Source organism: Anabas testudineus, chromosome 13, assembly GCF_900324465.2.
Source record: "Anabas testudineus chromosome 13, fAnaTes1.2, whole genome shotgun sequence".
Lineage (NCBI taxonomy): Eukaryota > Metazoa > Chordata > Actinopteri > Anabantiformes > Anabantidae > Anabas > Anabas testudineus.
Window position 1 is genome coordinate 16,350,948 of NC_046622.1, and position 23,129 is coordinate 16,374,076.

The window sequence follows — 23,129 nt, forward strand, 5'->3', positions numbered from 1 at the left end:
CACAGCTTTTAGTTTTTATTAATTTAACAAAAAGTCCCAACTTCTCCGGAAATGAGGTCTATACTTAACAAAACAATGTTAAAAATGTCAGGGACAACGGATTTGCGTTTGCGACACTGAGGTGAAGGTGCTCCAAATTTTCAGTTTGTAAACAGTAAGTGCTTACTTTATCACTGAATGAGTCTGAATATTAGTTTATTGACTGCTTGTATCTTTAATAATGTGAGTACTGCACTATTGGTCCTGCAGATTTTACTCGGTAGGTTGTTGCTGTTGCTGTCTTCATTCTACTGAAACATTTATCTCCCTAAAAAAGCAGGAGGAACAAATTGTAAAGTTCCACGTGAACGACCAGATCAGAAAAAGGAGCAAGGAAATGCTACCTTTACTCTTAATAGCACAGATGCATTTTAACAGAAGGTAAACTGGGAAAAGCACAGACGTTTATCATGACATTCTGTTCAAGTGTCCCAGTAAACCGTGACAGTAGCTGTGTCGGTTAATGTAGGAAAATCTACTACTGTAATAAAGGCTTTAAACTGGGTCATGATTTATTACCTGGCTTTATTCCACAGTAATGTTGTGTAAAACTACTCACTGCCAGTGAGTGTGGGGGGTTAAAAGTCTGACAGGGGCTGATAACTGGGTCAAACTGTCAAAGGTCACTGAGGTAACTGAGTTGAATCTGTTTGTGCTGTTTGATAATAGTAACAGTGACACTTTGTCTTTCCACTCAGACATGACTCCTTTTATCTTCGTGTGCAAGAAAATCCACTCTGACCAAATAATGCAAAGTTTAGAGAGACCATTTGTCACATGAGGCTTGCCGTAGCGCCACGCTTAGTGGGTGGGGAAGAGCAACGCAAAGGCAAAGAGGTCAAGAGGAGGGGAGGAGAAAACCACGTGTGATCACTACCATGTACAGCACTGTCCTTCCTCGGTAGACTTGTTTTTGTACGCCTGTACCCTTCGCATGTAGCCAGCTAGCCTGCTTTAGCCGGAAGAGCAGATTTTTGTATTTCTTTTACAGACTCACACATTAAAGCAAAGCTGCAGGGGGATTTCTGTCGCCACACTGACTGCCGACCATGGTGAGCAAGACAGATGACATCCCGGCGTCAGTGCCTAACTGTAATCCGGCTGATCTTGCGGATGAAGCTGGGGATGGAGCCCAGGACAGCAACGAAACCAGCAAGACACGTCTGAAGGACTCCTGCGGTCGTGGTAAGAGCCTGCAGCTACAGCTGGCTTCATGTGATCATATGATAGCTGTTACACCGCCTAACGACCTAATACATGCACTGATTCACACCTGTCATCACGCATGCAGCAGAATACACCTTCACGTAGCCAGCATCCATGTGCATGAACTGTTCTTAGTATGATTTGTTGGGATACCACCCGCTACACCTGGTGACATTTACCTCCATGCTTTATGTGACACATGTCCTCAGACCCAAGGTGGTGGTCTGTGGGTTTTGCACACTCCTCCTCCCCCGAACCATCTTCTCTGTAGCCTTTCCAAGTTTACAGTCTCCACCTTGAATCTAGTTTAGCAGCTTCTGATAATTAGCTATCTGATATTAATAAACTTGGACCGTGCTAATTATCAACTTAGCAACCTTCACAGGATAAAATCAATTTCTACATCCATGGGTCGCAGCTGTTACCATGTCACGTAGACTAACCTGACACAGCATGCAAACCAGGCTAACCCAAACAAATTAGCCTGCATGCTAACATTCGCTATGGAGCTGGTTAGCTCACTGGCTAGTCAGCTAACTAGCCTCAGCCGCTCTGCTCAATGTCGGCGTGTGGTTTCATGCTCTAAAGACGAACATTTGCAGCGAAAAGCGGTGTTTTTCTAGTAGACCACAATACGGATGGATAGCACACGATTAGTAGAGTTAAAACAATGCAGCGGCTTGAGCTGTGCAAACTCGTATTGACGCACATGTTTAGTAACAGCGTGTCAGGACTGAAGGTCACCTTCAGTGGAGCTGCACACTGGCAGCACTTACACAGGGGGGTTCACACACATGGTGGCTTTTTATGTAAGGTGTATCTGCTCACAGTCTGAATAAACGATGTATACACCGCAGTGTAATGTGGTTATTGGTGCATATAAAGAGAGGTCAGATGATAAATCGTCCAGCGGTCGGCGGGGCCCTCTTAACCGGCCCCACCTCCTCCCCTACCGGTGAAGATTAAATCGATTGTTCCTCCTCGACCGGGAAGCGGAAGCTGCTGGTTGTAGAAAAAGTCATGACGGTGCGTGCATGGTGAGAGGGAAGGTTACGCTAATAATACATGAACAGCCGTGTAAGCTGGTGAGTATCCTGACAGATAAAAGTTGTTGTGAAGCGGCAGACTGTTGTCGGCAGAGGCAGATTAAACCGAGGTGAGGACTGTCGGCCCGTAACGTTACACAACCTGTGGCTGTGACAGCAGTAAATGTCACTGCAGCCTGTCCCTGTGTGTCACATGTGGGACCTTGAGTTGTCTCTGCCTGCCTTATTTCATAGGGAACCACCAGGCGAGAGTGTCTTAACTGCTTTACCTGTCAAGGGATTAATTTCCTGGACGATCAGTGATATAAACCACACAAAATGTGCACACCATTGTGAATTATCCCTAAATGTAGCATGATTCAATTGCACAATCTTACAATGGCTGTATTGTTGTCAAGCTACCGTGTATTAGATTTAATCTTATATATAATATGAAACTGATTGTAATGAAATATCCTCCAGTGAGTAAAGCTGTGGTTTTCAATTAGAGCTAACTGTGTGAACAAAGTAAAAGCAGCACAGCTTTCCCAGTTTTTGCCTGACCTGAGTCTATACAGTAAGACTCCACCTAGTGAGGAATTGCCAGACCAAGATTGTGAGACTTCACAAAGAGGGAAAGGCTATAAAACCTAAACCAAGTGGCAGCAGTGGTTTGGAGGTGTAGGAAGATCCACTCTACCAATAACAGAAAGCGCAGTGCTGTCCTCAAAAAGTGGCATTTCAATATTTACTCAACCTTGCACTGAAAAATCTATGGTTAAGTGTTTTTGACTTGGTACAAGGGTTGGCAGTAATTGGTGTTTCAGTGACTGATCATAGTGTGGACACTGCATGAAGTCGAACTCGAGCCAAAAAAGAAGCGGGCAGCATTAAACTTAGCAAATTATTGAATTTGGATGCAGTGTGTTTGGTCTGGACCTGGTCAGGACAACTGCAGGATGCTGAATGGGAAGTGGTGATGAGGTAGTGTGCATTAATGCATCTGCTGACTGGGAAAGACATTTAGACATCAGCTCATGCTGTACGGTAGTGTGACAGGTATTTAATCACTATTAACAGTTTTATAGATGCATTAAATGAGAAAGTATTTGGTTGCTAACCTTGAAAATATAGTACATATTAGCACATTAGATCATGGTTTGGTGATTTTGTGTGACAACCTGGTTATTTCCAGTAATCTTTGCCACCTAATTATTATAATTTTCTGTTTATTGACTGAATTATTAAACTCGATGTGTGTTATCAAATAATTTTGTGATTAAAACTATATTAAGAAAGACATATATGCTCTCATTAAATGTTATTTTGTTTAGCAATTATCATTAATATAATTGCTGTCAAATATTAAGTGATATGTTTAATGTGTCAATCTTATATCTGTAAAATCTAGTCACTGATCCATGACTCGGGCCCCTTTGTGTCTGTCCACCACAAGGTTGCTGGTTTTTGGTTTTTCAAACATCAGAGACCTTGTGTTGTTGGGGGTGTTGTTTTCAGGGTTGTCTGGCTGGTTAATGTTTCCATAGCAGCAGCCAGGGCCCCCGTGTCAAAGGCTGCAGAGTGGAGAAATAGTTGGCTGCTAGATTTATTATGTTCCTGTTTATAAGAGAAGCAGAGAGGAGGGATTGTTATGAGCATCACATGGCTAAAAGAGGATGAATTATGGGGTGAATTATGTAGTGTTGCTTTGTGTCTAGTTTTTGTCAGTTATCTGTCTTCACCTTCTTTGCTTTTATTGATCCTTGACCTCTTAGAGGGTCTGGTCCAACTGTGACTGTGTGGTGTGGTGTGGTGTGGTGTGGGGGCAGGGTGCTGTTCACCTCTCTGCTTAACTGTTACTTTAAATAGACTTTTTAACAGTTTTCACTGTTTCTACCATCACTTAATAAAACCACTAGACTGTAGACAATCCTGCATCTCCCATCAGATTTAACATCTGTTTCAGTGTATGATTAAGCTTCACCAATACATTTCTGTGGTGGTGAAGCTTAATATATCTAAATTTGTGCTTCCTTTTCCTCCAAAGAGTAGCAGACATTCGATTTTTACTGTCTAGTAACTGTCAGTGCCTTCACTGCTAACTTTCTTCTGAACCCTTTTTCCATTATTGTTGGGCCAAATGTGTCAGTTTTTACTCTTATCAGAAGAAGTATAAGAGCTGAAAAACTAAAATCTTCATCTAACACGCCTCTCAATTTGGGACTAAACTATTGAACTAAGAGTGGACTCTCTACTAAAGGCTGATAAACGTTATGTTTCTGGCTTCTGAAATCGAAGTCGTGACAGGAAAGTTTTGTGCACCACTGCTCGAGACGCTGTTGGCTGCTATAAAAGTCTCCTGCAGCTCAGTTGCATCACTGTTTCAAACTCTCAGGCAGTGCATTTACATGGACTCAAGTAACCAGGTTTCTCGGGTAATCAGGGGACAAGTTTTTACATGCACTCAAGAAACCTGAATACTGGACATCAAGTATACATTTAGCAAAATAGGAAATTGATTTCCCCTCCACCTTGGGCTGATTTTGGAAGCATGGGCCACAGATTTTAACTGTGTGGAGACAGAAGAGACCCCTGATTACGGTAATCACGTTTCCCATTTACATGACACCTAAGTGACTGTAATCCGGTTACTTAAGTGCATGTGAATGCACCAAGGGAGACAAAGAGAAGCCATCTGATGAGAAATCAAAGATGTCTGTCCTGATGCAGAAAATGCCGACAGCCTCACTGAACCATGGGACACAGAGCTTTTGGTTTGTAACGTTATTAACTTCAGTGTCTGCTCTGAAGCTGTTGTGTTTGTTATTCAGAGCGTGGCCTGTCACTCCCTCTCCTCCACATTTCCAACCCGGGGTCGTGGTCCAGTTATGAAGCCCTGCCCCTCCTTCCCCCTGTCCCCTTCTCCTAAGTAACCCTGACGCAGTTTTACCCTTGATGGTGAACAAGGACATGCTAGCTGCCAGCAGTTGTCCCAGTGAGAGCACATAGTTGTCAGACATCCACACACTCGGCCCTGCTCCTTAGAATTAATTTACCCAAGAGCCTCATTTTAATTCATGTCCTTTCACCTTAACTGAGAGTTCCTCAAGAAAGGATGGGAAACATAATGAATGAAATGAGGTGCGTGGCAGCGGGCCCTTCAGTCATTAGTTTAGCTCGTTTACATAATGAAACTTTTATAAAGATGAAAATAATCCATCCACCCAAATGGGTTACTAGTTGCTTAGCTTTTATTGCATCAGCCACAAACAGCCAAGTAACTAACAAGTGAATGTTTAAATCTTTGGTATTTGGTCCTTCAAAGCCTCCTGGCTGAACTAAATCCAGTGTTACAACACTGACAGTTTCAGTAGGTTTCGTTCTAGATCTGTTGATTACTTAATGTTTGTGATACAGTTATTTGGGATTTATGTGTTTGAGTTTGTGCTTGAGCTGGTGATTAAAGGTGAAATTGTTACTTCTAGTTTCTGTTACCTTCATATTGTTGTTGTATTAATTTAGATTTAAATTAAGTGTGGTAGTAGCACCAGCACATTGACGTTTAGCTCTGTTGGCTCTTGTCACCCATTCATAAATATTTCATAAGGTTATTGGTAAGGTCATTCAGCCTGTGTGCTTTGTTTGTCTCCTGGCTGCCTGGCAGCGTCTCTGGTTTTCATGTGGCAGAAAAGTCTGTTCTTGTGTTTTTGCTGTCATGATGACTTTGCATGGCTCGCTCTCTAAAGGTGCTTTTGATGAAACTGACTAATCTCAAGACTTGGCAGTTGTGAAAAGGTGCAGACAGCAGAGTTTTGCCATTTGGTTTCTGTGCTCTGGTTCTCACTGCATTTTCAGACCTAGTGTTGCTATAATAGATTTGTTTATAATAACAAAGTATGAAATGCCAGTGTGAAGACTGCATGTAGTGAACTGCTCTGTGTTTTTCCATTGCAGGGCACTGTGCAGATACAGCCATGGTCAATGGGGGCGGAGCTCATGAGCACACGGAGGAGGCTGAGTCAAAGCAGGATGGGAATGGTGAGGCGGACGGAGAAGAGGAGTCTACTGAACAGGAAGTGATAGTGATCCAGGATACAGGCTTCACCGTTAAGATCCAGGCACCTGGAACAGAGCCGTTTGACCTGCAGGTAAGGATTATCTCCTCACAAGCAGTAGCTCATTAAGTTGTGTTCAAACACCAGTTTGTTGACAATTGACTGATTGACACAATAGAGAAGGAAACAATTAGAGCTTATTTGGGTCGGATAAACTTTATGCTCATGTAACTAATACTCATATGGGGCCTTGCTGGATTGTTTGAGACTGAACCGGCACTGCTTCATGGCTGTTTTGCCCCAGGATTGTTTGTTGTAATACTATACTATATATAAGCAGTGGTTTTCCTCCAGCTAGAAAATGAAGACCATCCAACTCATCAACATTATTTCACCCCCACTATTCACCCATGTCTTTCAGGTTTCTCCCCAGGAGATGGTACAGGAGATCCATCAGGTGTTGATGGACCGTGAGGACACCTGTCACCGCACCTGCTTCTCCCTGCAGCTGGATGGAAATGTGCTGGACAACTTTGCTGAGCTCAAGTCCATTGAGGGCCTCCAGGAGGGCTCATTGCTCAAAGTGGTGGAAGGTCAGAGTCGAGACTACTTTTACCAGCTTGAAAGGAATAATAAAAAAAAATGTTTTGTTTTTTTTAAATTTATTTATGATTAGTTCAGAAAAGTCAGGTTTGCCAGGTATTTAAAACGCTTACCTGTAGGTGAGGCAACAAGGTACACACAGTCATTGTGTACACTAAAAACATTTCAGTCTCCATTTTTAACGTTATCTTTTGTTTGGGCGTTTTTTGGGAAGTTGTTTTACTTGCATTCAGATATGTTGCTGTTTACAAGATATCGAAGCCCTCAATTTGGGATGTATATAAACTGTAGCCGCTTGTGTGTTGACGCTACATCAAATGACATTTATTGCAATAAATATGTCATTGACTAAGACGGGAAATGAAAAGAAACCATGAATGACTGTGATGACATCCGACACTAAACCTGATCAACATCAACAGCAGTTGAAACCTTGTCTCAACGTCTGTCGAACATCTGTACTGAACTGTAAGACATATTCATTAAAAAACAGTGTGAGGTATAACGGTTTCACCATGGCTCATTATCCTGGTTTATAAGGTTTTACTGCATGTAGCTTGTGACAAAAAGCTAAAACATAACTAAAACATGTTGAGTCACAGTAAAATAAAAATAGTATTGAGCTTGATCTGTTACCATTCCTTTATACCATGTGTAACCTTTGGGTTTATTTTGTTTTGTCTTTGCTGCAGAGCCATACACAGTGCGTGAAGCTCGCATCCATGTGCGTCACATCAGAGACCTGCTGAAAAGCCTGGACCCCTCCGATGCCTACAACGGAGTGGACTGCAACTCCCTCTCCTTCCTCAGTATCTTCACGGATGGAGATCTTGGAGGTACACGAAGGTCCTTTTTAAGACGGGGAAAATGTCTTGCTTCAGTCTGTTGAAAGTAGTGTTTAAAGATTATTTTGTGATGCAGGCCTAACTGTCACTAACAATACACTGATTACAGCTTCATTCAAACACAACAGCACATTTGCTAATAAGACACAGTGCTTGTGGGATATTTGCAGAGATTCTTTTCTGTCTGGATTTTAAAACTTATTTAGCAGTTGAAGCCTTAATTAATGATTGTTGTTGCTAAGCTCCACTTCTCAGAGTAAAAGCACTATTAAACTGTTTTTATGTTATGTTATGTTGCCATGTTAGTTATAACAGGCTAACCCAAGACTAACATTGTGCCTGTTATATAAAAATAAAAACTGTCTCCTGTTAGCTAAGTGGAGCACTGCAGGGGTAGATGAATGACCAATGTCCTGCAGAGACATGTTCAGCCATGTGTAGTGTGAGTTTCAACGTACAGGCATGTGCACACATTGAGCATGCTCCTTTCTTTGTGCTTGCAGATAGTGGTAAGAGAAAGAAAAAGGGCAACGAGCTAGAGCAGATTGACTGCACCCCACCAGAGCATATCCTTCCTGGCAGCAAAGAACGCCCCCTGGTGCCGCTCCAGCCACAGAACAAGGACTGGAAGGTAAGGAGCAGCCTATGGATTAATTAATTAGTCAAAACAACAACAAATTAATAAAAAAAAATAAAAATAATTGATTGATTATTCTATTAAAATAATCGTTAGTTTCAGCCGTAGTAAAACCTCAGTGGTCCAGTAAAACACTTATTAACACATGTTTGTTTGTTTTTTAATTTAATTTTAATGTTATGTCTCTGACTGATTGCCTAACAGCCTATGCAGTGCCTGAAGGTCCTGACCATGAGCGGCTGGAACCCTCCACCTGGAAACAGGAAGATGCACGGCGATCTCATGTACCTGTACCTTGTGACGGTGGAGGAGCGCCATGTCAGCGTTACTGCCTCTACACGTGGCTTCTACCTCAACCAGTCAGTCAAAACGTCACTCTCATATCTCCTAACAGCTCCATTTAATCACTGTGAAGGACTATTTCCCTACAAGCTCCCTAAATAAACCATTTATTGTGGAGTATCTGGCAGTCACTATGAAGCAAAGCCATTATTATTCAGTGTTCATGATTTACAGCATCCTGAGTTCAAGTAAAGGTATTTGAGTACAGTCGAGCCATGATTAACTCATCATAGGTGCAGGAGTTGTATTGTGTATTGGAGACAAATACAGGGAACAATTTCACAGTTTCTCTTATATGAAGACACAAATACAGTGGTCTATTGTGTATATTTGCAGTTTCACGATCCAAACTTTGAATGTCAACAAATTGTCAACCAATTAACTTAGCAGTCAAATAAATGAGATGAAACTGAAACACACTGGGAAATAGAACTGGGGAACCTACTGTGCTGTTTGGAGCAGGGAACGTCTTTCTGTTTCTGACAGCTTAAACACAATAATTATGATGTGCTGTTATGATTATAATTAAGATTGGTAATTAGTAGAAGTACTCCAGTATAAAAATGGACTGTTACTTATTTTATGGGCAGTAGTAGTGGTATGAGAAAAGGTTTTAGCTCTCTACTAAGCATTTATTCTCATGTTTTATATTTGTGTAGCTTGACATGTGTGCCAAAACTACTACCAGTCAGGCCTGTTTAGTAGTTGTAGTTGTCCACTTAGGGTTATATTAATGAGGGTGACTGCGTGCATTACAGATCTACTACCTACACCTTCAACCCCAAGCCAGCCAATCCCAGCTTCCTGAGTCATTCTCTGGTGGAGCTGCTGAGCCAGATCAGCCCTGCCTTCAAGAAGAACTTCACTGCCCTGCAAAAGAAAAGGTGAAAACCTCTCCTGGTTTTTAGTCTCACTAAAGCTTTTCTTTATGTACCGAGTGATCCTGGTATGTGCGAGTGCTTCAACAAAGGCTGGTGCCCTCAGATTCATAATCTCTCGTTCTATATCTAGTCTGTAACTTCTATTTGTAACTGTGGTTACATTTCTCTTTACATCGCTTCTTTGCCACCACCATTCTAAAGTTAATTTCTTTACTCATTTATCTATTTGAGAATGCACAGTCAAGGTCTGGCCAGGAGGCAAAAGGTCAAAGTCTTAAATCCAAACAAAAGAAACGGAATAAGTGAAAACAATCAAAAGAATATGGAAAAGGTCTTCATGATTTCATAGGAACCGTTTCAGCACATTTCAGATAAGCCACATGAAATGGATCATACAAGTGACCCTTGTTTTTGTTTTTTTCTGTTGTGTTGTGCATTTGCTGCAGGGTCCAGAGACACCCATTTGAGAGAATAGCCACACCTTTCCAGGTGTACAGCTGGACAGCTCCGCAGGTGGACCACGCCATGGACTGTGTTCGAGCTGAGGATGCTTATACCTCCCGTCTGGGTTACGAGGAGCACATTCCTGGACAGGTGGGCAGCACATCAGGCAGAAAAGGAATAAAGTTAAAAAAAATTTCAGTGTAAATAATCAATATTTGCATATGTGTCTCAAGACCAGAGATTGGAACGAGGAGCTGCAGACCACCAGAGAGCTGCCCCGGAAGAACCTGCCTGAGCGGCTGCTGAGGGAGAGAGCCATATTTAAGGTACTGCTGCTTTCATGTTCTGCAGGTGAACCCTGCCTGAAACCTTCTATAGCAACTTTGCAGATAATGTTAAATTAGGTTTAGTGCTGAATCTGACTTTACAGCATCAACAGTGGAGACCAATCGCTCAAACTTCTGAGCTGACAGACAATAGCATGCCAGTTTCAACGTGTGCCTTTTCTTCTAAATGTCAACTTTTTCATGGTCCTGCAGGTCCACAGTGACTTTGCAGCAGCTGCCACTCGAGGTGCCATGGCGGTAATTGATGGCAATGTCATGGCCATCAACCCCGGTGAGGAAACACGTATGCAGATGTTCATCTGGAACAACATCTTCTTCAGCCTCGGCTTCGATGTGCGGGACCACTATCGCGAACTGGGTGGAGACGCTGCCGCTCATGCTGCACCCACAAATGACTTAAATGGAGTACGAGCTTACGGTGCGGTGGATGTGGAGGGCCTCTACACTCTGGGGACAGTAGTGGTAGACTACAGAGGCTACCGTGTCACCGCCCAGTCTATCATCCCAGGCATCCTGGAGCGTGAGCAAGAGCAGAGCGTCATCTACGGCTCCATTGACTTTGGAAAGACAGTTGTGTCTCACAGCAAATATCTAGAGCTGCTGGAGAAGACGAGCAGGCCACTCAAGGTTGGTGATGCAGCTTTATAACTTTCAAGTTATTTCACAGTAGATACTTCTTTGTTGTGGTGATGTAAATGAAAAGACCAAACTAACAATGAAATGAGACTAAACTAAAAGTTCAGATACTGCGTCTTATTGTTCCTAATGTTCTAATATAAAATGTCACTAAGCCCCACATTGCACTTTGACATTTCTTTACCATGAACCCGGCCACTTCACTGTAACTAGTAATTAGCATTATTGTCCATTTAAAAAAAATTGGATGCAAAATGTATATTTTTGACAGCTTAGGAGGCTTCCTAACTAATCACTTTTTTACCCCCTGGGAAAATGAAGTGGGAGCTACACAGTCAATCAAACCATGCAGCATCAAAGACAAATGCATTATTGGTTTTTCTAGGTTTATCACTTTTGAAGCTTTTCTCTGATTATGTTTAGATTCAGAGCCTCTGTCTGTCCAGCTTAATGTGACATATACTGGGTGTGAACTTTAGGTCCAGAGACACAAGGTGCTGAATGAGAAGAACGATGTAGCAGAGCTGTGCTCCTCTGTCGAGTGTAAAGGCATCATCGGAAATGATGGCAGACACTATATTCTGGACCTTCTACGCACTTTCCCCCCTGACCTCAACTTCCTGCCTGTTGATGGAGAGGAGCTTCCTCCCGAGAGTCAGCGCTACGGCTTCCCCCGCCAGCATCGCCACCGCCTGGCTTGTTTACGCCAGGAGCTCATTGAGGCCTTTGTCGAGCACAGGTGGGTGTCTGTGCTATTATGCATAATCACAGGGAGAGTCTCTACATCGTTTTAACTGCTGGTTCTGTCTCCAGATATCTTCTCTTCATGAAGATGGCAGCGTTACAGCTCATGCAACAAAAAGCCAACAAGGACTCTAATAAGACTGATCTACCTGCCATCACAGAAGCCTCAGAAATGTCCACTGAGAGCAATGTTGACACAACCCAGACACAGAGCACTACATCAGATACTACTAATGCAACAGAGGTCTCTACAGACCACACAGACCAGAGCACCTCTGCCGCCTCACAGGCAACAATTGACACTGATGAAAACCACCCCAACCCCACTTCAAATGGGCCTTTAGACCCTGCAGCCACCCAGAATGGCGAATGCAAGAGCCCACTGGAGGGTAAGGAGCTTGATGAAAGTATTCCAGGATTAGCTCAGGCCAAAGAGCTGGCGGAGACCTTAGTTGCCGAAGATGGATCTGGTATTGGTACGTCTGAAATATGAATAAAGCAAGGCTGGGACAAAGCAGAGAGAGCTACCATGGTGGATAATATTGTAGAAAAAAGTTGTTTTTAATCTGAGAGTAGTCTTTTGATACCAAAGTTTAGTTGTCCTGACACAGCTAATTGCAGAGAAAGAGAGTGTGTGTGTTTGTATGGCTATCATTGTGAGGACCAGTATGAATTTTTAACCTTTGGACTGAGGAGATTTTTACAAAGTGAGGACATTTTAGCCGCTTCTCACAATGTGGAGAGTGTTTAAAGAGCAATTTTGGGGTAAGACTGGGTTTTAGGGTTAGAAAGATGTGTTGGTTAGGGTAAGGTTTAGGGTTGTGATGGGTAGGGTTAGGGTTAGGGTTAGGCAGTACACATGATAAATAAAAAATTTAAACAGAGTAGATTAACATGCAACAGTAGGGGGCTAGTGATGCATTATGTCAATGAGTGTCCTCACACTGACTGCCATGCAAGTGTATTTCAGTCTTGTGTCCATAGCACTATCAGGCAAATATTGGCTCATAGTGGCTTCTCTCCACCTGGCTAGCTGTTCCTGTTTAGTCAACAGCCTGCAGTTCGGAAAACTGTCCCTAAATAACCCATCCCTCCCTGTCACAGTGGATAATAAGTTGCTGTGTCCATTGATTTGTGTGTTTTGGAATGAACAAAATCTCAGCTTAAAAAAATGTCCCTGCTGTGTAGGGGATCCTAAATCAGATTTATCTGTAGTGCTTGTCGTCATTTATGATCAGCAGCTTTAAAATACTTGTCCTTAAGCTAAGCTTGTAAAATCTGTATTTTGTGATTTTGTCTGGAAAACAGAACTACAAGCTCAAGATGTTTTGGTGCTGTTGGGATGTTCTGTATTTGTGAATAATTAATAACTGGCCTGGTACCTTTTTATAAGTAAATTGACAAATAATATATACGATTACCTACACGAAACAGCCACCAACTGAGTCATAGTTCAGTTTCTCCATACATACTAAAAGGACAAAATGACTGGGGCTTAATTTGGATATAGTTTAACTATTGCATTTCAGATATTTTGACTTAATTTCTCTGTCATGGTTACCTTTAACCTTTTCTATGTAAATGTTCCTCATTACAAACAGATCCCAAAAGCCGTGAGGTTGTCCTCAATGCTTGCAAGGCCGTTGGCTCCATCAGCAACACATCTTTTGACATTCGTTTCAACCCTGACATCTTTTCCCCAGGTGAGCATTACAAGCACAATGCATCTTGTTTGAACTAAGAAAAAGCTTGGAAGTAGCTTTACAGTTAGGAAAACGTGATATTTTAGATATTTCATTTGATTTCTTATTAGTTTTGGTCATTTCACGACATTTGACTGCAGATTATGTTTTGGGTAAAAAAAAAAAAGATTGAGTGATAAGTGAATACTTCAGAGAATATGGTCACAGAAATGGTGTGTGTGTGTGCATGTTTTCAAACAGGCGTGCGCTTCCCAGAGGAAAGCACAGAGGATGTCCAGAAACAGAAGCAGCTGCTTAAAGATGCTGCTGCCTTCCTGGTGTCTGGCCAGGTCCCATCATTGGTCAGTGACACACATACTCCCACAGAACTAGGTCTCAGCAGGATGAATTCTGTGGTTAAAATCATATATATTTAATGTTTGTGTGTTATATGATCAGATTAAAGACTGTTTGGACCACAGCACTCTGCCTATGGATGGAGCCACACTGACAGAGGCCCTGCACCAGAGAGGCATCAATGTTCGCTATTTGGGTACTGTTCTGGAGTTTGTGGAGAAGACCCCGGCCAAAGCCCAACTGGAGCACTTCTATGTGAGTCTGTTTACCTAAATCTGTCTGTCACTGTCTCACACTGTCCTCTTTGTGTTGAGTCATTCTCGTTTCTTTTTTTCTGAACCTTAGAGAATAGGAATTTGTGAGTTGATCACCAGATGTGCAAAACACATCTTCAAGACGTACCTCCAGGTTAGTAGCATTTGGCATACAATATCTAGCCTCTTTAAAACATAAACATGATTTAATATTTGCTAATTTTGCCTCGCTATGTAGGGTGTGGAGCTGTCTGCCCTGTCCGCTGCCGTAAGCCATTTCTTAAACTGTTTCCTGAGCTCCTTCCCTGACGCTGTTGCCCACCTGCCTGCTGATGAGCTGGTGTCACGTCGCAAAAGCCGCAGACGTCGAAACAGGGTCCCTGGTGGTGGCGACAACACGGCGTGGGCGAGCCTGACGCCCAGCGAGCTGTGGAAGAACATAGCCTCTGAGGCTCAGAACTACTATCACTTCACCCTGCACTGGTGAGTGAGGGATGCATGAACAGCTGCTTCTTATACTTTTGTGTAATCACTAGTGACTAATAACCTGTCTTGAAATGTTCTTGTTTAGTGAAAGCGTGGACCAGGTGGTGGAGAAGTACGGCTTTCAGAAGATCACTCTGCTCAGAGAAATTTCAATCAAAACTGGTATCCAGGTAACAGTATAGTAATAGTTTAGCCTGTAGTTATCCTCCACGCCACTTCACCAAATGGCCATTTTGATGTTTCCTGTGCTTTTTCACGTTTCTTTTGTAGATTCTTATCAAGGAGTACAACTTTGACAGCCGCCACAAGCCTGCCTTCACAGAGGAGGACATCCTGAACATTTTCCCCGTTGTGAAACACGTAAACCCCAAAGCCTCAGACGCATTCCACTTCTTCCAGAGTGGACAAGCCAAAGTGCAACAAGGTGCGATAACATAAATCATCTCTTAACATAATTCTGTATTGATAAAGAAAGCGAGCCCTATCAGCCCATTTAAATATGTTTCTTTTTCTTTTCCAGGTTTTCTGAAGGAGGGCTGCGAGCTGATCAACGAAGCTCTCAACCTCTTCAACAATGTGTACGGAGCCATGCACGTAGAGATCTGTGCTTGCCTGCGCCTGCTGGCACGCCTTAATTACATCATGGGAGACCACGCTGAGGTAGGCAAGAAATACTGCAGTTTTTACCACGTATACTGTTGAATATATAGCACTGAATGACAAGCGTGTATTCACCCGCAGGCCCTCAGTAACCAGCAAAAGGCCGTTCTGATGAGTGAAAGAGTCCTCGGCATTGAGCACCCCAACACAATTCAAGAATATGTAAGTTATCACACTAAACGTCATACTGAAGATATTAAAAATCCCTCTAACATATACGTTTATTCCTGTCACTTCTCAGATGCACTTGGCTCTGTACTGCTTTGCCAACGGCCAGCTGTCGACCGCCTTGAAGCTGCTATATCGCGCCCGTTACCTCATGTTGATGGTTTGTGGGGAGGACCACCCAGAGATGGCACTGCTAGATGTAAGTACAGTGCTTACTTGACATTTTTCTAAGTTTCTAATGTAATGCATTAATATTGATTTAAATAAGTGAAGCCCAACCTACCAATAGACAATGGCAATCAGTGCTCTCCGAACTGAATTAACACTAATGACTGTTCCTCTCCTCCACAGAGTAACATTGGGCTGGTGCTGCACGGGGTGATGGAGTACGACTTGTCACTGAGATTCCTGGAGAATGCCTTGACCATCAACACAAAATATCATGGAGCCCGATCCCTTAAAGTGGCCCTCAGGTGGGAAGAGATTCCTCATCCATATGCATCCATTGGTAGTTATATATCAATGACTAACATAATGATTTACATGTGTGCATTTTTTACTTTTTCAGCCATCATTTGGTCGCAAGGGTTTACGAGAGCAAGGCTGAGTTTCGTTCTGCACTACAGCACGAGAAGGAGGGCTACACCATTTACAAGAACCAGGTGAGTCCTGCAGGACTGCGCACTGCTGGGAGCGCACGCACTTGATCGGTTGTGATGATGATGATGACAACATTTTAACCTTTTTTTTCTCCGTTTTCAGATGGGCGAGGCACATGAAAAAACCAAAGAGAGCTCAGAGTATCTGAAGTATCTCACCCAGCAGGCCGTGGCTTTGCAGAGAACCATGAATGAGATCTATAAGAACGGCTCCAACGCCAGCATCATGCCCCTCAAGGTGACTCTCTCAGTCTATTTTTGTGCCTTCATCTGTTTTAGTCCCAACATTTAACACTGATGTTGTTTTTATTTCCAGTTTACTGCTCCGAGCATGGCCAGCGTTCTGGAGCAGCTCAACATCATCAACGGCATCATCTTCATACCTCTCAGGTAGATTCAGAGAAAGACTACTTCAGCCCATCATAGTCATCACTATTGTTATTTCACCTTCATTTAATGTAAAACCAAACTGCAGGTTTTAGTGTCACTAGTGTAAGAACATAGCATAGTACTAGTATTGTAGTGCCATTTCTACCTTCTTTCAGACTTCAGAATTTAATAGACTGTCACTACAGTATTTTCAGCTCTACTTTCATGGCAGAATCCCAGTTTCTCAGTAAGCAAAAGGCTAAATAGATAATTAATTTCCAGTATAGGTGAAAGTGTCTATTTTTAACTGTAACAAGTTGGGTTGGGCTTGTGATACCCATGAGTTCAAATAAGAACAAAAAAAACAAACAAACATTTGAAAGGATCAAGCTATACAGAAAGTCGGCTTTAGTCCAGCACTGATGCCATTTGTTTTTTCCTTCAGTCAAAAAGATCTTGAGAACCTGAAGGCAGAAGTGCAGAGGCGACAGCAGCTGCAGGAGCTGGGGAAGAGTGAGGAGCCCTCTGAGGACAGCCCACTGGAACTGGAGGACAAAATTCCCATTGATTAAAAGTCCTCAACACAGCTATTGTCTGCTATGAGGGAGGGGGGCATGATGGAACAGCCCAAGTCACTGAGCCTGTGGACCCAAGAACCAAGCATCGAAATAAATAGGGGAGGGATGGGATCAGGGCCGTCCAGAGAACAAACTGTATGGACACTAGGACAAAGGAATACAGGGCAGGAAATTCCTACAACGTAGGAAGGGAGGGAAAAGTACAAACATAGAATTACTGTTAATGTGCAATGTGAAATATCCCCAGCCCAAGAACCTGGTGACAAAGTCACTTAAGGTGTTTGCTGCTTACAAATATGTTTATATATGAAAGAGTGATTGCAGCTGGGAGAGGGAGACCAAGGATGACCATGACATTGTAAACCAGAGCCTTATCCACTGTACCATCTTCCCCAAATAATGCTTCTCAGCTCAGACATCCCACAGCTGTTAGCCCAGGACCACATTTTGCCCTGCCGTACCCTAAAGAGCCTCGAAGACCCCCCAGGTATGTAGCTACCCCGTAACCGTGCTTTAAGTGATGAAGCACCTACCCTGTCCTAGAACTCAGGGGTACTTTCTACTGTGCACTAAGATCAGATTACAGTCAACAAATTTGAGATTTTTCAAGTGGGGCCTCAGAATGTAAGTTCCTCTCTTTGCAGCAATCACCCGTCATTGTTACGCATCCCTGATGGTTAATTAATTTAACGCATTTGTACTTACGACATCCCAGGTGGGTGCCTGCTGTGTCCCATTGTTCCTGTTTATCCAAGCAACCAGACAATACAGTGACACTTCTTTGAGCATTCATTTTGATTTCATTTGCTGGAATTTTTTTTTCTTTTTTTTTTTTTTTAGTAAATAAAATGATTTTTGTAAAAGTGCACATGAGAAGAAGGTATTTTAGGCCTGTTGATCATCAAGTAATTTAAGCCATGTCTGTTTTATAGAAAATGTATAGAAGTGAAGGAAGATGTATAAATCTCTAACGGATTTAGACAGGTACCTGAGTGATAATGGAAAACGCAGATTTAATAAACGTCCACCTTACACAGAAGATTTCTCTACAATACCTATAGACTAGCTCTGTTCAATCTTCTATTTTTACACATTGAAAGAAAAAATGCGCATGTATGTTTGTATGTGTGACAGTATGTGTCTTTGTGTAGTCTGACAAACTCTTATTGGCCAGGGCTGTTGCTGCATAGTTTGACTAGAGGCTGAGCGAACATCTGCTTTCCAAATGTTTTATTTTTCTACTCATAGTAAACCTGTTGGATGGCTGATACCTCTTTTCTTAAAATATTCATGGCCACCAATGTTGTAAGTCTGCTTCTCTATGAATTGGTACTGAAACAAACCCCTTTACAACTTTGGGCAGGTGCTCAACATTGGCTGTAATGATTTATTGCTGCTGGGTGGTTTTGTGTTATTTTTCCACTACTGGGCCGTGTCATCTTTTCATATGCAACCGTAAAACCACCAGGAGTATCTGTTCATTGAGCAGTGATAAGCACAGCTCCTAGTGCTGTTTGAATGTGTTACTATATTCACAGCACCACCAGAAGTGGACAAAAGAAGGGCTGCCTCAATGTGATGTACCAAAAAAGACTGATAATGGTTTGTTTCTGTTTGTATACATGCAATGTATCCCTCCCATGGCAGTTTGTCACTTAATTGTTGCCGTGTCTAAATGTATGCGATTAAAGCAATAGAGAGATGGTGCTGGACCCGATTTGCTTCTGACTTAGTACAGGCCGTGCAGTGCGGACTGCTAACTGTACTCCCTGAATTACTTGCAAATAAGGAGCCATATAAGAAACGAGCATGAGCTCTTCAGACTGGGTGATGAGGTTACTGCAGTGATTTTTTTTTTTTCCTTTTCCTAAATATAACGGAATCAGAGTATAGTGTGTGTTGCGCGTAATGTTGATGCTTCTACCACCAAGATGACAACTAGTAAAAAGTTTCAGTTTATAAAGGTGAACTATGCCTCTTCTTTTTTTGCTGTGTTTATTATGCTGTACTTTTTGAATTTTCTTTATTGACTTTCTTTTTCCTCGTCTTACTGAATTATACCAACAGTGTCCATAAGGTGGCACACTAGTATTTGTCTCATTGAAGGAGGTACAATACATTGACCTAAATGACAAATGCAAGTGCACAAAAATACACATAACTGCTTTAGTTCACTCTGACTCAGGAGGAAAATGTAATTTAGACCATTCTCCTATAATAATAGTTAGTTCTGTGGCCCTAAATTACAAGGATTGCAACTATAACCCATTTTTTTCCTGTACTTTAATCACAGTGCTTTTAAAAAATACATCTCGTTTCCAGCACAGTTCAGTCAAATGTTTGTTTTTAAGCACATATAATGGTATTAAGTGTTCTTAGAAACTAGCATCAGTGAGAGAAGATGTGCTGTAGTAATGGAAACTAAAATCAAAATGTTATATTGGAGTCAGTTGTAAACAACATATAAATACAGATACTAAACATGAAATATTTGGTTAATTTTGAGATCCTTTTATAAACAGATTGTTGTGAGCAGAAAGGGTCCTTACTATGTAAATCTAGTATCTATTCCAAACTGTGCATTGGCTTTTTTTTTTTTTTTTTTTGGTCTGACACTCTAAATGATGATTGCCTAAGAGTGTGTTTTTTTCCATTTGTACAAAGGCTTCTTAGGACAAGAGTATGAATCTGCTTCTTCTGATAGTGTGGTCTTTGTGTTGCTCGTTTCAAAATACCAATCTACTGATATTTTGGTCTGTTTTATATAAAATGAATAAAGTAAAGCCAGTAAAAAAATGTTTCTGGGATTCTAATAAGTGGTAACAAGTGTTAAGATTCTTAAGTCAAATTCTACTTTGTGAGAATACCTCATTCAAAATGCTCTGTAGAAATACCTAAGTATAAGCAGCAAAATGTACTTTGTTAAAGATATAGGCACTCAAAGACAGTAGGAGAGGGATACATTTTTGGATCATAACTGATTAATTACTTTAAAAGCAGAAAGTTCTTGTTTTAGCTGACTGATACTGAACTAATCTTAGCAACCTACCACTAACTGTTGGGTAGTTTAATCTACAGCATCTACATCTTATATTACAAGCAGATCGCATGATTTACATTAATAAATTATTAGTTTGCAAAGTAAATATACTAAATGTCTTATGTTTTTGCAAGTACAACATTAGAAGTGATATACAGTGCTGGCCAGTGTCTATAGTAAAATTGTAGCCCAGGACCACATTATATACTATACTATATACTATATGCTTTTTTTTTTTTTTTTTTTGTACATCAGATACACCAGGTCTAAAAATGACAGAATTATAGGGAAGTGGAAGTATTAGGTGTGATAAAATGGAAGTAAAATATCTCAAATTAGCATAATACATCTTTTAGCATGTCCACCATAATAAGTTAGGTAATCATAAGGCCGCCCCTGGGCTCATACAGCATTTAAATCTGTTGCATTTGATTTAATTTTCATAGTTAAATGTGCTAATGATAAGAAGCCATGTAAGAGTTAAATGTTAAAAAAAAACCAAACATATATATATATATATATATTTTTGTACTATGAAGGGCGTACACGCTCCCGTCAAATCGTGAACGCGAGCTTCGTGCGCGCTCCCGGCTGAAAGGCGAATGCGGTACGAAAAACAAGCGAGCGGCGGCGGAGCGACGAACGGGCACAGTTCAACTCCACATCACAAGATCAGAGTTTGGAGCGGAAATTTCACGCCCTGTCGGGTCGTGTTATCGCTGGAGACCGCTGAGGATACTCACGGGCAGAAACAATAGGGTGAGTTCAAGTAGTTTTAAAACGTGAAGCCGGTCGGTGTCGAAGGAATCGGGCGTTAGGTGGAGAAAATGACGATGTGGCTGTAATTTGTGCACCTCCTTTTTATGTCTCAAAATGGCGGATAGGCCGCTTGGACCGGAGCAGCAGGTATCCTGTCAGTGGAGTTTATCCTTGTGTCCACAGAAACAGTTTCGTGCACTTACATTAATTGGGGTCGTTCGTTGTTGACTGGAGCTAATTGAGCTTGGACACATACAGCGAGGCTGTGTTTTCATCAAAGTGAAGAGTTAATGTGGGTGCTAACTTTCTGACTGCACCGCCGGGAAGCTAACTTAGCTAACGGTAACTTTAGCTAACATTAGCTGGCGATAACGTTAAGCTACCGGCTGTCATGTCCACCATCACCTTTACCTACCATAGTCAGGAAAACGTGTCGGTGTGGTGAGTAGGACGAGGCCGGCGAAACCACTGTTGCATTTGGCGTCGACCCCTAGTTAACTAGTAATAACCAGTAATTAGCATAATTTGGAGCAGCGTTGGTGCATATCTGTCAACCTTTTAACAGCCTCGACAACCAAGGCTAACGTAACGCCAGGTCACAACACGACGGCACCGCTGGTGTCTAGCGTCAGCTCGGTGTAAATATTACACTGCTATCGCCGTGTGGATAGTGTGTTGCTGTTCGGCGCAATCTCTGCAGCCTCACATCACGGCTGTATCCAGTGGTAGCATTAGTAAAGGGCGTGTGGTCATATTTGTCATCTGGTTCGCGTTGAACACCTCTGTTGCGGTTTTATATCCTTCTGGGTATATTTTCTCTGCTGCTGGTGCTGCCATGCTCAGCTGAAACACTCCCCTAGTTCGTGCGTGTTTGTTGGCACTGTGTTTGAAAATCAGGGTGGAGCACACAGGAGGCGATGAGTTTGAATGATTTGCGTCTGCCCAGTGCTCAAGTGTCTGTGTTGTTTACTGTGTGCATGTTTTCTCTATGATTGCGTGGCTGTACGAATGAGCGTTGCGGGTCAGAAATTAGCACAGAGGGCTCTCAGTGGGATGAATGCTGATCATCATTGTGGTGGCTCACTAGGTTGTATACTAAGTCAGTCTCCCACCTAGTTTTGGGCAGCTGTGTCGTGATATCGGATGCAAAGCACTGGTTTGCGTGAGGATCACATTGCAGCTCGGATTATGGGATACTGATCAAATAGTTCATTTTTGAAAACAGTGTACAGATTCAGAAAGAAATACTGACTGGGATGCTGTCCTCTCAGGTAAGAGTGTCAATATTTTTTGTCACTCTGTTGTTGATTCTTAGGTTGCCTTTCTGGTTACAATACTACAGTGTACTCTCTCATTTGATTGTTGGTTGTTTATTTTGACTACACAATAATCCAGTCATTCTACATTTTGTTACCCCTAACATGTTACTTAATCACACACACACACACACACACACACACACACACACACACACACACACACACACCTTTCTCACATTTGTTTTTGACCAGTCTGTTTTTATTAATTGTTAGTCTGTGAAAGCCTGTGTTGTCTTCTCTAAGCAAAAGTGCTGTCAGTATATGTAATTATTTGTCTAGCACCATTTGGTAATAATTTACTTGTCCCAAATGCAATGATTACACACTTATCATGGTAAAATGGCTCAAACTACAGTGCATAGCACATGAAACTGACTTAAATTGTGTGCTGTGTGTTGGATTACTTGAAAAAAGGAGCTAATGCTAATATGAGATCAGCAGCTACTTTTCTTTTTTAAATACAGGCAGTAACTGCAGGAGCCAGTGGATGTGGTCAGCTGGTTTTGCTTGAAAGCGTTCTTAGTCAGTCCCGAGTTTTATCAGAGGTTAATTTGAATAAGTGCTTCTCTGCAGCCAGGCTTTATTCAGTGCTGTCAGCAATGGAAACACACCAACATCAATTGTACATCACTGCAGTATTAAACTTCAGCAGCTGTGACTGTTGCTTTGCTGACGTCTGTGCATCAACATTAGATTAAAGCAAAGGACTGTCATACATCCTATAGTACATACATCTGTAATGTAGGCTAGTAGTGTAGGCTAGTAAAAGGAACGATTGACAACATTGTTAGAATAAAATGTGCAGTTTTGTGCGTCAGTTATGTGCCTCCTCTTTATTATTTAGCTGCAGACACTGGGGGTGAGGACAATGAGGGTGTTAGAGGCTGATTGCCGTTGTGATTGTGGCAGGCTAAAGGACACCTGTATTCACTGAGCTTACAGTAGTTCAGGTTCATATCTTCCCACCATCTGGCTGTCTGGTCATTACTGACCT

At 42.0% G+C, this 23,129-nt stretch overlaps 2 protein-coding genes across 5 annotated transcripts in view; both read left to right on the forward strand.

The window, feature by feature from the left end:
- Nucleotides 1-894: 894 nt before the first annotated feature.
- Nucleotides 895-18,986, forward strand: cluha (clustered mitochondria (cluA/CLU1) homolog a). Of its 3 annotated transcripts, none has more exons than XM_026368928.1 (27): nt 895-1,224; nt 6,225-6,418; nt 6,747-6,918; nt 7,621-7,764; nt 8,277-8,404; nt 8,615-8,769; nt 9,511-9,636; nt 10,080-10,227; nt 10,311-10,403; nt 10,617-11,051; nt 11,540-11,799; nt 11,874-12,280; nt 13,406-13,507; nt 13,748-13,848; nt 13,946-14,098; nt 14,189-14,251; nt 14,336-14,580; nt 14,669-14,753; nt 14,854-15,007; nt 15,104-15,243; nt 15,325-15,405; nt 15,485-15,610; nt 15,763-15,884; nt 15,980-16,073; nt 16,174-16,308; nt 16,387-16,460; nt 16,885-18,986. In XM_026368928.1, the coding sequence occupies exons 1-27, from the start codon at nt 1,089-1,091 to the stop codon at nt 17,009-17,011; spliced, it is 4,200 nt and encodes a 1,399-aa protein (XP_026224713.1). In that variant the 5' UTR covers nt 895-1,088; the 3' UTR covers nt 17,012-18,986. The 3 variants fall into 3 exon arrangements, with proteins under 3 accessions (XP_026224713.1, XP_026224722.1, XP_026224731.1); XM_026368937.1 differs by having other exon boundaries at nt 11,874-12,193; XM_026368946.1 differs by lacking the exon at nt 895-1,224 and adding an exon at nt 2,247-2,330.
- A 1,664-nt stretch (nt 18,987-20,650) lies between these two features.
- Nucleotides 20,651-23,129, forward strand: part of LOC113167848 (lissencephaly-1 homolog) — a 31,641-nt gene continuing 29,162 nt past the window's right edge. Inside the window, exon 1 of one of the 2 annotated variants that reach the window (XM_026368746.1) lies at nt 20,651-20,816. The gene's annotated coding sequence lies outside the window, so the exon portion shown is untranslated. Of the gene's footprint in view, nt 20,817-22,068; nt 22,088-23,129 lie in introns of those variants that run through there. The other variant, XM_026368754.1, reaches the window with a different exon arrangement.

Excerpts from the sequence above, each read along its gene's own strand:
- cluha (XM_026368928.1), top strand. The coding sequence starts at position 1,089 with ATGGTGAGCAAGACAGATGACATCCCGGCGTCAGTGCCTAACTGTAAT. Across the intron at positions 6,919-7,620 it reads ATTGCTCAAAGTGGTGGAAG|AGCCATACACAGTGCGTGAA; the intron begins GTCAGAGTCGAG and ends TCTTTGCTGCAG. Across the intron at positions 14,099-14,188 it reads CCCAACTGGAGCACTTCTAT|AGAATAGGAATTTGTGAGTT; the intron begins GTGAGTCTGTTT and ends TCTGAACCTTAG.